The sequence below is a fragment of the Pelecanus crispus genome, chromosome 2 (assembly GCF_030463565.1).
Source record: "Pelecanus crispus isolate bPelCri1 chromosome 2, bPelCri1.pri, whole genome shotgun sequence".
NCBI classification, from domain to species: Eukaryota; Metazoa; Chordata; class Aves; order Pelecaniformes; family Pelecanidae; genus Pelecanus; species Pelecanus crispus.
Window position 1 is genome coordinate 170,793,323 of NC_134644.1, and position 14,513 is coordinate 170,807,835.

The following is a 14,513-nucleotide window of genomic DNA, read 5'->3' on the forward strand; positions in this document are numbered from 1 at the left end:
CATTTCCAGAGAGGTAATCTTGACTAGATTTCAAAATAATTTAGGGCAGTAATAAGGCCAAAGGCAAGAAACACAAAAGGACCTCACAAAATCACGTGAGTAGAGAAAAAGATGGACTTCAACATACATAAAGTTAAAATAATTAGTCTCGAAGGAAAAAAAGGTGAGCCATGCATAGTATGTTGAACTTGGAACTGGCACTTACAACTCCAGAAAGAAACCCTAGAGCTACCACTGGTGGTCCTCTGGAATCATCAGCTTAGTGAACAGCAACAGAGGGGAAAAAAAAAAAAAAAAAAAAAAAAGAAAAAGAAAAAAACCCACCCACCACCAAGCACACCACACACAAAAAAACAACCACCAAAAAACCCCCAAAACAACAAAACATAGGTCACCATTAGGAAGGATATTGAGAGCTAGTCAAAGGTGGGCATTTTGCCACTGCATAAAACCTTGGTGCGCTCACATCCTAAGTGTTATTTGCAGTTCTGGTCTCTGTACTGCAAGGAGGACATAGCAGAGGTAGAGAGAGTCCAAAGAAGGGTAAATAAAATGATCAAGGGGGTGGAGCAGCTCCCATATAAGCAGAAATTAAAAATGCCAGGACCCTTCAGTTTGAACAAAAGGCTGAGTACGGGAAGATGACTACAGTTTACAAAAACTACAAAGATGGCAGACAAAGTGAATGCAGAACTGTTGTTCACTGAATTCCCTGGCATGAGAACCAGGAGCATTTGATAAAACTAGTAGCAGATCAGATTAGAACAGATACAGCACTTCACTTCTCTACCCAGCTGGTAGTGAACTTCTGGAATCCGTTGCTACAGGAGGCTGCAGAGGTAAGCAGTACCAGCAGCTTCAGAATGGGAGTAGGCAAATTCATGGGTAGGTCCACAAAGGGCTACGGAAAAGGAGTGTGTATGTACAGCAACTACAGATGCTGAGCAAGCACAACAGAAACACCACAACAGTGGTGACACTTGCGTGCTCTCTCAAAGCAGCATCCCCTAATGTCCTGTGACTACTGAGCTAGACGGACCATCAGCCCTAGTAGGACATTTCTTAAATTCTTATGTCTTTGTCTTTCTGTGGGAGAATGAGACAGGATGGGACCGAATGCTCTATTAACCACAGCATTATGATCTGCAGATAGCCTCAAAATTGCAAACTGAACTTAAAGCATCAGAGATACTGTATATATGTGGAATAGTGTTCTGGGCACAGTTGTGGATTCCTGAAAAACACGGATTTGCAAAAAAAAAAAAAAAAACCCACAGGAGGATCAAAAGATGCAGTTCAGCCTGGAGGTCCAGTGAGATACTAGCAACACTACAATTTAATTAAAACACTTGGAAAACTGGCAGAAAGAGTTTAAAGGTAAGGACAAAAAGAAACAAAGTAGAAAGAAAAACCTAACAGACTACAGCTGAAAAGTGAAGTCTGGGTAGAACTCAAGCTGAGCAGTCGAAAGGAAATATAAATGCAAGAGCAGTTTCCAACTAGCACAGAAGGATGAGACCAGAGTACTCCACATCTCTGAAATCAACATGCACAAAGGTACCCTAAGTGCAAGTATGATCAGACACCTGAAGACAGAAATCTGATGTGCTTCAAGGTAACAAAGCTCTTCAGACTTCTATGATAATCTGCACGTCTGATTCTTGATGCCTCACCAGCTGAAGTATATATTCCTAGCAGAATACGCAGGACCTCAAAATAACTATCAGTTCTAAATGCATAAGCATTGGCATTCATACATCTTAACTTCTCCAAATGCATGAAATTCTAGTAAAAATGAAAGTTGTGTATTTAGCACTGCAGAGTATCTGCCACCTTTTTATAAAATGAGGAACTGAGGGGTGTGCACACTAGAATTACAGGGTTAAAAGCACTCATAGTTCATCAGCTTATAGGCAGTGTACTGATACTATTATTAGTTTTCCTTTGAGACTGGGGAAAAACATCCTCTTTCAAATTGAGGAGACAATCCAGAATATTTTTGAAATCAGACCTGGCAGATAGAAATGAACTTGCAGGACTTGTTATGTTCTTTGCAATGTAAATGTATCTAAGCAGGTTTTCCTCTAGGCAATTAGCAAGTACTCCTAAAAGGAGGAAAAAAAAATTGCTCTAAAATCATGAACCATTTGACATTCATCCTATGAACAGAAAAACAGAGTTCATAAGAATCATACAAAATCATGTTCTCGGTCAGCCAGTGGGGGCAGAGAGGAAGAGACTTGAGCTGAGAAACCTGGAGAGTAAAACCACAGCAGCTAGACTGGGGCTGGATTACCAACACTCCTCGCTGTCCTACCTTCACAAGGACATTTGGACTAACTGGAGAAAAGCCTGCCTGCATTCACAACTCTCTATGGGAACATAATCCAATTTGAAAGACTTTACAGTTTTGTTTGGCAAAAAAAGGTAAATAGATCTATTCCAGGATATTCACAGTTCTTAAAATGGGTTACCTGGACCTCAGAGTAGATTTTTCATTTGTGGTCTGGCACAGCTAAAGAGCTGAGACCACAAGCAGTTGTGTTCAAAAACCACAGGAAGAATACAGCTAGACAGGTGAATTTATTTCTCTACATTTAAATTGCAAAGGTCAATCACTTCTACGAAAGATCAGTGAGGTTTTGCTTCATCATCCAAGTTCATTTAGTGTGTGCAGCTGGTGCTCACTACTAGAGCCTAATAACCTGTGAGGCCAAGAAGAACGTCTGGCACACTCTTCTCAATGCTTCAAGTTTGAAAACAGTGTCACATTTGCCCCTGAGTGGATCAAATAGTTGAGTTATCAAAGCTCTTAAGCGCACCCCCTGAGACATAACAAGCCTCTGACAAGAGCTGACTGGAGACAAAAGGATGGAGAGGAGTCCCCCTTTGCACGTGTCATCATTCTAAAAAAAGTATTAGGCCATCTGACCTGGTGAGGGACAATATGAGGTGAGACAGAGTTGACCTTGACAGTTTACATGTGATATCCAACCTACAGATACCACAGCCTGGTAGACAGAGTGGTGCAATGAGACATTAAAAGACATGACGGACATGTTTATTGTGGCAGCATGACAAGTTCCTTTTGGTGATTTGCCTCAGGATCTGTTCCATAACACATGGCTGCTAAAGGACTCAAAAACCCTGTGATGTCCTTTATGAACTGCACAGGGTGAGCTGCAATTTCTGCTCATTTATGAGGGCCAGAGTGGAAAAGCTAAAGAGCTGCACCTGAAAGAAACAGCAGAGAGGAAGTAAGGGAAGGCAAACTGGAAAGCCTGATCTCCAGAGGTTCTCATTAACAAGACACCATTGAAAACAATGCCAAAGAAGTGGGCTTCCTCGAGAAAAGTGACTGGCTATAACTAACATAACGAAGGAAGGAGGTCAGGTCACTGCACTGCAAAAGCTAATCCCAGCCAGTAATTTACACAAAAAAATGAGAATGGTTGCCATTTACAGCATTCATCTTTGTGCTAAAAGTTGCGGCCCCAGAAACAGACGGTGAGGAAATGGAAGTCAGACAGGCATGCATGCAGCAGCTGCACAAGATTTACGAGCAACTGCCAAGACTAAAAGAACCAAAGCAAATCAAGTGAAACCAAGGATGATTGAAAGCTCTTTGTATTTGGCTGAAATTGGACAACAGCTTCTCATGGGCTCCCAAGTTGACAGGCAAGCTGTGGTCATGGCCGATGAAGATGCCTAACAGCTTTCAAGGAGACCTTGCGCAGTTCAAATTACAGGCACATTTCAGCTGAGGAGCAGTAAAGAACATCCAAGAGACAACTTCTTGCGCACTACAGATAGTTCATAAGTGTCTGCATACGCTCGCAACTTGACATATAATATCAAGTTAAGAGTTTGTCTCACTATTAGAGATGGTTTAATGTCATATTCGCATTATTTCCATGCACATAGTATTCATTGACCAAACTGAGCTGCTGACATGACAAGTATTTAGTTCCCTGTTGATCATGAGAGTCCCATGTCACATGTCACACTGTACCGTGAGTCCATCCTTATGCACTTGTATCAATTTACGACAATAAATAAAATGGAAGAGAGTCCATTAAAAAAGGCAAAGGTCCATCCTTTGCCAGACCTACGTGGAATCACATTTGAAATAACATAATTATTACATGCTTAATGTGGACCGTTAGTTCTTTTGCCATGGATAGCGTTTTTCAGCACTTTACGTCGTATCCACAGCAGACAGTCATGAAAAAAGTCATACTTATTTAAGTACGCATTTTCCTCCAATAACATGGCTCATCTCGAGCATACAGTTCCAAATACAGGGGTGCATTTCGCTTATGTGAGACAATGCAAGAAACTGGAGAGTCTGCTTGACAGGACCCTGGATAACCTAATCTAAAGCTTTGCTTTCAAAAGAGGGTTCGGTAAGACGTTTTCAAGAGGTCCCTGCCCACGCAGACTTCTACGATTCGATGATTCTGATTGCATGCTTCTCACACTCTCAGAACAAATATCATTCGGTGCCTCTCAAAACTTGCTTTCATTTCTGTTTTTCCAAAATGGTGATTTAAGTGTTGCATCTTTTTGAGTATGCGTATTTATAAATTACTCATAAGAAATTTTCCTTTTTCTGATAATCATTATCATGCTTAATAACATCTAAGACTGTCAAATACACAAAGAGGGTTCATGATAAAAATTTTCTATAGAGAAAGAAAATGAAGGATGGAGTAAAATTGAAGTTTTACTGAACTCATAGCTGAGTGTATCAACTTTTCTCCTTTCTCCTCACTGTTTTTAACAAAAGTTGTAACTGAGAGATTATGATGGTTTTAAAGTTGACAAAACTCTTTTTTTCAAAATTTTGAGCCAATTAACTGCGTGATGTTATGTACTAAGAGTCTGATTAGCATCTGATCCAGAGACCTATATATTCCACCATTTAATACATTTCATTACATAAATGTCACCATTTAATATGCGTGCTGTATTTGGTCTTTCCGTTACATACATACAGCACCTACCACAGTAGGAGCACATTGGAATTAGTGAAATAAGAACAGTAAGTCATCATAGGTTTCAGCTTCTAAAATTATTCTTGGTAACAAGTCTCAGACAGAAAATCTATTCTTAGATGATTGGCAACTCCTATTCTCTCAGGTTGCAGACAAGAGGATACTGTGTTGAAAAAAAAATCACAAGCTCGAATACCAAAATGAACAAAAATCACCAGGTATCGCATTGCATTTTAATACTCTGGCATTGACGGAATAAAACCTGCAATAAAATAAGATTTCTATTGGAAGTAAAGATTATCTTGCTTGTCACCTGCGGTTCTTCTGTTAATATCATTTGCATAACGATGCCTCAGACAAACCAAAAAATGGTAAAACACATCACAAAACAAAAACAAGCTTCACCTATCAGACTACTTTTTACTACTACTAAGTACAGAGTATTTTAGGGGAAGTAACTGGAAGCAGGAGCAGTACTGCATTTCTTCCATACATTCAATTATTCTTTTAACTCACAACAGCTTATTTTATTTATTGCTTTGTTTTTTAAAGTCTTTTATTCCATTTTTTTCTTACTGTTCACCAAGTGAGATAGAGGTAGGCTTATTTACTTCCACTCCCTCAAGTAGGACAACATTACTGCTAGTGGTAATTTATTTAATTAACTAATCAGTTTATTTAGACATAAGGAGAAAATAATTTAGACCCAAGATTCTTGCTTTTTACTAGTTATTTGCCTCAGAATTTTTTTTTTTCCAAGTAACATTAAAATGAAATCTAGATTTCCAAAAAGCAGGTGACCCTTTGACACACAGATGGTTCTACAATTTCTTTCATTACCTTTCTACACCGTCTTATGTGCTCTTTCATTTCTATATTCCTACAATAAAATCAAACTGAATGATTCCACTTCTTTAACAGGGATTATGATATTTATTCTAAACTGACCTAAAAGAAGTATTACACAACTAGTTCCCCTTTTATCAGAGAAAAAGTGATGATTATTATTTCTAAATATAAATCAGCATACACACCCTTAGTGTTGACTGTTTTCGCTGTGACCTCTAGTTTCTCCAGTGGTTCTGTTCCAATATTTTCTAACTTAATGATAAGCTGTTGCGTCTCTCCATTGTAAAGCTGGACAGACACATTAGTGGAGATTTCATCCCCTGAAGAAGGCTGAAGTGTGTGAGCAGACCTACAAAATGTGACACACAGACAAACAAAATATTACGATAAAGATGTTAAAAGCCTGCCCAAGTTACTATATTCTATTAACTGTTCTTTGAAGACTCAGAAACCACTATTCTGCAATCTTGACAATACTACATATCATTTTCCATTCTCATTTTAGCCAGGGTCATCTTTTATAACCACTGAGGATAAACGTTAATATTTTAGGCCTAAGACAAGTCAGATTTCAAATAATATAAAATACGGATTCCTAACTGTGAAAGCTTGTTAAAAATCGCTGCAAAAACCGTAAGAAAAGGAAAAGAGCAAAAAAGCAAGAGCAGGTCATGAGAATGAGCAAACCTGAAAAAAGGGATATCTGATCTACCAAGTGTTTGAACAACAGGGCTGAGTAACAATGAGTATCAAGAGCTGAATGTAAAACAAAAATAATAAAAAAATAAAATTGAGGAGAGTAAGAAGTTGAGTGCTAAACAGGAGAAGCCAGGGTGAAAGTCTTCTGCAAGATCCTGAAGTCCATGCTGCTCTCTGATCAGCTTGTAAAAATTACAAAAGTGAGAATAAAGTTAACTGGCAGAAGAAACCTCAGAAGAGATGAAACCTTTGCACTCACAAGTGAGGATACATTATCTTACATGGTTAGGCATTCCCAAACTCCATCAACATATGATGTATGTGGAATGGAGACAGAAACATCTTTAATGACAGATAAGCAGCACTGTTTTATGCAGCTGTTCACCCAGAAACTGTTTTCTTAAGGGATCATAAACAGTATCTGAAATATGAGGTAAGATATACTTAGTAGAGCAATATTATAAAAATAACTTAAGAGAGGAAAGAAAAATTATTCTACAAGTTGTATGTGCTAGGGAAAATGCATGGGTATTGAAAAAACTTCAGAAACATGAGAATTTATTTGCATTTCATTTTAAAGTAACAAATGTGTCAAACCAGTCAATTCTTGAAATAGCAGATATGCACAGTGCTATGACAACACATCATGGGTAAAGGAGAATTGAGCAGTAACCTTGACCTTTGCTAGGAAGAAGTATGCAGGAGTTCAGAGAATGCAGTTTTAGTGGACAGCTGAGGGCATAAACCTCATGGGAGCGGATCCTGGAAGAAATTCACTTTGTGAAAGGTGAAGTAGTGAATATAAACAAACTCTTTAGAACATGAATGAGGGAAGAGCGATTGCAGAACAAGACAGATGGGCAGAGGTTCAATTTCTGATTGTATTTTTCATGCTAATGCAAAGTGGTCAGAAGGGATCAAGGACACAAGGGCAAAAGCTACTGAGATTAATGACCAATAAATCTGTTGGGAAACCCAGGTTCAGTAACTTCTTTTGGCAGGAATTTCTGCTATCCTTCCTTTCTATGCTATCCTTCCTTAGCACAACATAAGCAGCCTCCACAAACAAGAGCAGATTTTAGTCTTTCGGAACGCATCTATGGCAACAAGTACTTAAAACACACATTTTTTTGATCATTTAAAATTTACTGTCATGTATTGTTATCATTGCAGCATTTGGAAGCTTGGGCATTTGGAGTGACAAGAAAGAAAAAGTTTCTTTTCTCCACTCATATTTAGACAAAAGTATCAAGGATTTGCCTACTAACAAACAAAACAAACGGTACTTTCAATTGCTGTATAAATGTACACTGAAACCTGAGCCCAAGCTAATTCAGCTTACGCATCCTTTTCTGTAATACAGCTTCTTAAATTAAAAACCACCTCAATTCTTGTTTAAGTACTGTGTAGCCATCAGCTTTGTTCTGAACTTGCAAGACCTCAGGACTGAGGCTATCCATGGGGAATACTGGTAGAGGAAAAATTAGGTATGAGCCAGCGACAGGCACTTGCAGCCCAGAAAGCCAACCGTATCCTGGGCTGCATCAAAAGCAGCGTGGCCAGCGGGTCGAGGGAGGTGATTCTGCCCCTCTGCTCTGCTCTGGTGAGACCTCATCTGGAGCACTGCGTCCAGCTCTGGAGCCCTGAGCACAAGGACATGGACCTGTTGGAGCGGGTCCAGAGGAGGCCACAAAAATGGTCCGAGGGCTGGAGCACCTCTGCTATGAGGCCAGGCTGAGAGAGCTGGGGTTGTTCAGCCTGGAGAAGAGAAGGCTGCGGGGAGACCTTATTGTGGCCTTCCAGTACTTACAGGGGGCTTGTAAGAAAGACAGAGAGAGACTTTTTACCAGGACCTGTAGCGACAGGACAAGGGACAACAGTTTTAAACTGAAAGAGGGTAGATTTAGATTGGACATGAAGAAATTCTTTACAATGATGGTGGTGAGACACTGGAACAGGTGGCCCAGAGAAGTTGTGGATGCCCCATCTTTGGAAGTGTTCAAGGTCAGGTCAGCTAGAGCTTTGAGCAACCTGATCTAGAGGAAGATGTCCCTGCCCCTGGCAGGAGGGTTGGGCTAGGTGACCTTTAAAGGTCCCTTCCAACCCAAACCATTCTATGATTCTGTGCCTGCTCTGAACTTTTCCTGACCTGCATGTAACTTTGGTTTGACTTACTGTAGCTGTAACAGCAATTTTTCTTCTGACCTGGTGGCTAAGCCTATTGCTGTATTTCTGTTACCTCTGTTCGGCACAACCATAGTTTCACACAGATAGTAGTAACAAGCAGGTGTACTAGGTAGAATGAGATATTTATGACTAACATAATGCAAAAAACACAGGTCTGGTATGATAGCAGAGGCATTGCGAAGTAGTGACATAGGACTACTGGCGTGGGATGGTAAGAGATGGGGCACATGCTTAGCACCGGAGACCCCACAGCTATTCACTAACAGTCAAAAAAATGCAGACCTGGAGCTGGACAAAAAGACAAGAATCTAACATACAAAAAAAGCACCACGTATATTAAATTTGGATGTAACGTGGCACTTGAGTGGAAAAAAAAACCCCAAGGATTAAAAATGCTTTAGCAAACAAAAATGGCCTCAAGTGTTTTCTAGAGCTGGGGGTGGGTGGGGCAGGAAAGCCATCAACATCATATTCCTCTTGGTGAAGGTCTCCAGATGCTGACAACTCGCTCTACCACCAAACTGAAAAAGGCCAATCTTAGGATCCAGAGAAGCAGTGGGAGGGTGAGCATAATACCAGGATAATGGGCAGAAAATAGAAAGTGTGTGTATAACAATTTTAAGTGTATTTATTAGCGATTCTTCTTCTGTATAGTGTTCTTCTCTTCCTTTTTCTCTCTTCTGTAATAATTGCATCTGCATTAATAATGATTCCTGTGTTGGACTGTTAAGATACAAACAGTAAATTCTTAGCTTTATACATTACTCTTCACTGAAAAAGAAGATTTTGAGCATAACAGTATTGCACAATTATTTCAGTATCTTAGAAAGTACTCATCAAGAAAGCAACCTACAATACAGGGCACACTGACATGCAGCTTCAAAAATTTCTCATTCTTGTGGAAATGACTGGTATTTGTCCAAGTTCATCCATATTAGAAGTCTTTCATTATTTTATTTCTAAATTTGTCATTTTCTTCCCTCAATTTTTTTACGTTATAGGCTTTTTCCATGAAGACTGTTTTACTCAGTAGTGTAATATTTTTATATACAATACATATAAATTTATGCATAATTACAAATACATATAATGATGAAAACATATACTAACAAAGTCATTAGCAACCCACAGCAAGCTTCATTACAGCTCCTGCTAAATTGAGCTTATTAAATTGACCTTCCATAACACAGATAATAAAAAAAAAAAATACAGTTCTAACAAGATGCTATGGTATGCCTAGAAAAGCCTGGAATTATTCTTGCCAATATGACTATCACCCCAAAATTACTATTAGATCAATCAACTCTTGAAGAAATTATGAACAGCTATATATCTTTGACCTTTCAAACGAACCTGTTCCTACATACCAGCAGGTTCACCTACAAAGAAGCAAGGCAATAAATACAGTATCAAGATTATCACAAATACTTCAAAAATAAATAAATTTGGTGAAAAAGTACAAAAAGTCAGCTCAGCTCCAGCAGAAGGTTCCAAAGACAGTCAGCTATAAAAACTAAGGTGCTCTGTCAGGAAAAGACTCTCAAGAACAAAGCCCAACGTCAAATGTTGGTAAGATGGGTATCAACGCAAATGTAAAAGTAAAGCAAATCAGCAAGATGCAAGGACAAACTGGATTCGGATTTTATCCTGCTGTCTCTAAATTAAGAATGTTCTTTCTTCCATTTCTTCACCACCTCTTTTAAAAATACATCATCCTCCGGAGAACCCAAAGGATAAAATGCTGTTGACAGGAGTCGCATGAAGCAATTTGCTGGTATCATAGAGGCTGGGAGAAGAAGTGATGGTAAACAGAGAGCTCTCTGGCATACTGCAAGGTAGCCAGGAGCGCATCCGAATTCCCAGGGTGTGACAAGAACTGAGTACTGAGACTACAGCAGCTGAAGAAACTAAGAGTAAATTTAACACCACTGAAAAAGTAAAAACACACCAATATACGAAGAAAATCTGGTTAATGTTCCACATTGTCATTTCTCCAAAAAGAGCAGGCATTATGCTCATTTAAGAATATTTGCAATTCCCTCTGTATTTCAAACCCATCATCTTCTTTAATATATTCATAACTTTGGCTAGCCAATATTAATTTTCATTAGAGCTAAACCACACAGACTCCATATCTAGCAGAGTTTTTATAGGGAATTTACCAACATGTAACTCAATTGAAGCGTTTTATTACTTTGCTGTCTTCATCAGCATATTACTTTTATATCTTTGCAATACAATGCCATCAACATAGCCCATTCCACATTAGAAAAGTAGAATTCAGAATGGAAAAATCAGAACCAAACTGGTTCTTTTGCTTTACTAAGTAAACCATACTGAAGAACACAATTAAAAAAAATTTACATATATATACACATATATATCTCTGTGTCATACAATACTGATGATCATCCTACTAAGGATCATAAATGGAGCTGAGAGCTTCCAATCAATAGAATAATCTCTGCAGTACTTGAGCTATCAAGGCAGTAAGTAACAAAAGGCTGTTTCCTGATCCATAGCTAAAAGGAATATTAAAGAAAAAAAAAAAAAAGAGAGAAAAACAGGAAAACTGAAACTCTGTACTTTTACAACTATTTGCAAAACAGTAGATGGATGGCAAGACTCTGAGATATAGTGATCAACATGCAGCTTAGTAGGTAAATGCTCTTGAACGCTGAAAAGTTCCAAAAATTGAATCAGTGTCTTAACAGCTCTCTCTAAAATTGTGGAATTAGTCAGCCACATTCCTCACCAAAAAAAAGCTCAAAAAAACCCCCACAAAAAACCTACACTACTACTGTGTCCTTTTTGGTTAGTGTGTAAGGAAGTTATTTTAGTTGATTCTTACCTGTACCTCTTAAACATATTGTTTCTGTAGTATGGTACCAAGTTTGGGCCCCTCCTGAACAATGGAAATATTGATATATATTGGAACAAGTCCAGAAGAGGGTTATCAAAATGATTAGGAGGCTAGAGTGCATGACATATGAGGACAGGTTCAAAGAGCCAGGTTTGCTCAGTTTGAAAAAAAGAAGAGGGGGTGATTTTTACTCTTGTGAGTGCAATCAGGCATTGGAACTGACATGGAAACACCACCCATGGAGACAATTAAAACTTAACTAGATCGTGCCCTGGGCAACCTGATCTAACATTTAAGTCACGTCACCTGTCAAAACTGGCCCTGTTTTGAGCAAGATCCTCGACTAGATGACCTCCAGAGGTACCCTTTCCAACCTACACCATTCCATGGATTACCTCTTTACTTCAAAATTCTATGAACATTTAGCCTTTAAAGGATTCAGTCTTCTAAAACTATGACTTTAATAATGAATAAGCATTTCACTCCCTCAGTTAATTAAATCGCAAACTATTTTCTGTGGAATTCCAAGGTTTCAAGCAGTAAAACAAAATCTTAGATTTATATTCTAAAGTAAGTAGCACAGATATAGTGTCTGTCTTGTTTTACTAAAACACTGATTATATACTCAGATGAAGGAGTTTTTATTCAGCATGTCACTAACGCTTAAATACAACCAAATAAAATCATCATTTAATTCAGTTTCTCACCTTGGAAGGGAGGTACTGATCTGCAGCCTTGGCAAAGCTGGAATGACTTCAACAGTACAGCCATTGGTCTTCACTCCTGGCAGATTGTCTAGAAGGCAATCGCTGAAGACTCCAAAAACTGAAGTATGGTAACCTGATTTTTAGAAGAAAACACCAGTATGTTGTGAATTTTTCTGTTTTCTGAAAGGTCTAAAAGTACTAAGCTTACTAGTCAGATCTTGCTAATAATTCTGCTACCCAAACCACCACCTTCTCTACAGAAGAATCTTCTCAGGACACAAAATATGTAAAAGGTTTTCAACCCCCCTAAATAACATTTATAACTACACAACAACATACAAACAACACACATGTATGCCTTTGTATCCGTGACATTTAAATAAAAAAAAATAAAATAAAAAGTCCATGATTACTACCATGCATTGTGGTAAATTCTGTAGAATCCTTTACAAGATCAACATCACAAGTCATAGTATAGAGACCACCATTTTATACTACATCACCTAATCCACCGGTGCATATAAAACTTGTTACCCTTCAGTATATGTTAACAGTTCCCTATTACCTCTAAAAAATGTTTATAGGAAAGAGTCTCAGCTGTATCCAGAAGTGAAGGAAAAAAGAATCCTAAAGGAATTTAATTGGGGGGGGGGGAAATGCATACACACACAGACACCTGCCTTAAAAGACCACAGTTTATCCTCTAAAAGTTCAATTTACTATGAAAGTATCTCTACACCAATTCCTTACCAGGCAACATATACAAGCTGTATCTGAAGGAAAAATTGATACATTGACACACAAACAGCCGCCAAGTACAGAAATCAACTCCTCTACTTGCCATATATTTTTAGTCTGTGAAACTAAAAGCAGACAAGTGTTCTGAATTCCTTGATGCTATTCTATATTTACTGAAATAGTTTCTGGGAAAAAAAAAATCAAATGAAGAATCATTTTATAAGCAGACAAAAAAGCACTTAAGAAAAACTCAGTGAGAACGGAGTTTCTTCAAGTTCAAAGCCATTTTCTTTTGGTGTTTAGCTTTATTAAAATGGTTCTATGCCTATAACTCTGTATTCCAGGAACACATACCTAAAATTGTGCGTTGGTAAGATGATTCAGTCCTACCACTTGTTGAATCTCCTCCTGTTGCCTCTTTTTCTAGGAGGCTGCTCTGCTCGCCTTCTACAAAAGCTCTTTAATTCTCTTTACTTACTACAAACACAATTTTATTTAGGCTTATTAATGAAATGATATCTCAACTGCAACAGACTACACAAATTGGCTAAATTGTTTCTACAGAAGCAATCTGCAAAAATTTCTGTAATCTCACATGAACACGATTAATTAAGAAAAACGAACTGCAAGATTATCTTCTGCATTCTCACAAAAAAGTTAAAGTAATCCTCCCCAGAAGCTTTCCAAATGAAAGCATTAATAAAGGGGAGTTTGAGTTCATTATCCTTTTCCTCTCACATGTGAGATATTGTAAATATGTGTTCATTACTGCTGTTACAACCAAGTGATTTTTCAGGCTATGTTTTTTATGAAGTCTAGTAGAGAAAACAGATGTCTTTTTTTGTTTTGTTTTTTCTTTTACTTACTGAGGAGAATTCAGGGCAGCAAGCATATATGTGTCATACAAACGTATGTAATCCACAGAGGTGTAAAACACATAGTTGTTTTGCTAGGAAGAACATGACGAAAAACATCCCTTACCATTGACAGTGATCTGTCCAGTAGTTTGAGGAACACCAACAAGAGTTACCGGATAGAGACCAGATTCTGCAGGTAGAGAAAGAGCTGCAGGAAGAGATTCGAATTCTACTCCTGTTGTCAAGAGACCCTGAAAAAGTCGTATTACATAGATAAATCCCTTTATGATATACACTTACGTTTTTATGATATATACTTACATTTTAATCCCTTGCATTACATCACCCAAATTTTTATGATTTATTCCAATTTGCTCATAGCAGCTATTTTGGTTTTTAAGTTCCAGCGACTGAAGCATGCATCTAGAATTACTGCAAGATTTGTATTCAACACTGAAACTTGTTTCAGGATCTGAGGTGGCAATGATGTATGAAAAACTAATAAAAATTTATACCCAAGCACAGTAAAAGAATGAGTGATATAATCTGCATGGTGTGGTTTTGTACCTACATTTAATTGTGACATTACTTATATATTTGCTTATATTTTGGACAG

General features: G+C 38.1%; 1 protein-coding gene across 1 annotated transcript in view; it reads right to left on the minus strand.

Moving 5' to 3' along the window:
• Window positions 1-14,513, minus strand: part of TRAPPC9 (trafficking protein particle complex subunit 9) — a 517,114-nt gene that overhangs the window by 423,967 nt on the left and 78,634 nt on the right. Inside the window, exons 14-16 of the mRNA XM_075704831.1 lie at window positions 14,022-14,148; window positions 12,303-12,435; window positions 6,032-6,195 (exon numbers count right to left, since the gene is read on the minus strand). Of these exons, the coding sequence (XP_075560946.1) occupies window positions 6,032-6,195; window positions 12,303-12,435; window positions 14,022-14,148 (424 nt within the window). The remainder of the gene's footprint in view (window positions 1-6,031; window positions 6,196-12,302; window positions 12,436-14,021; window positions 14,149-14,513) is intronic.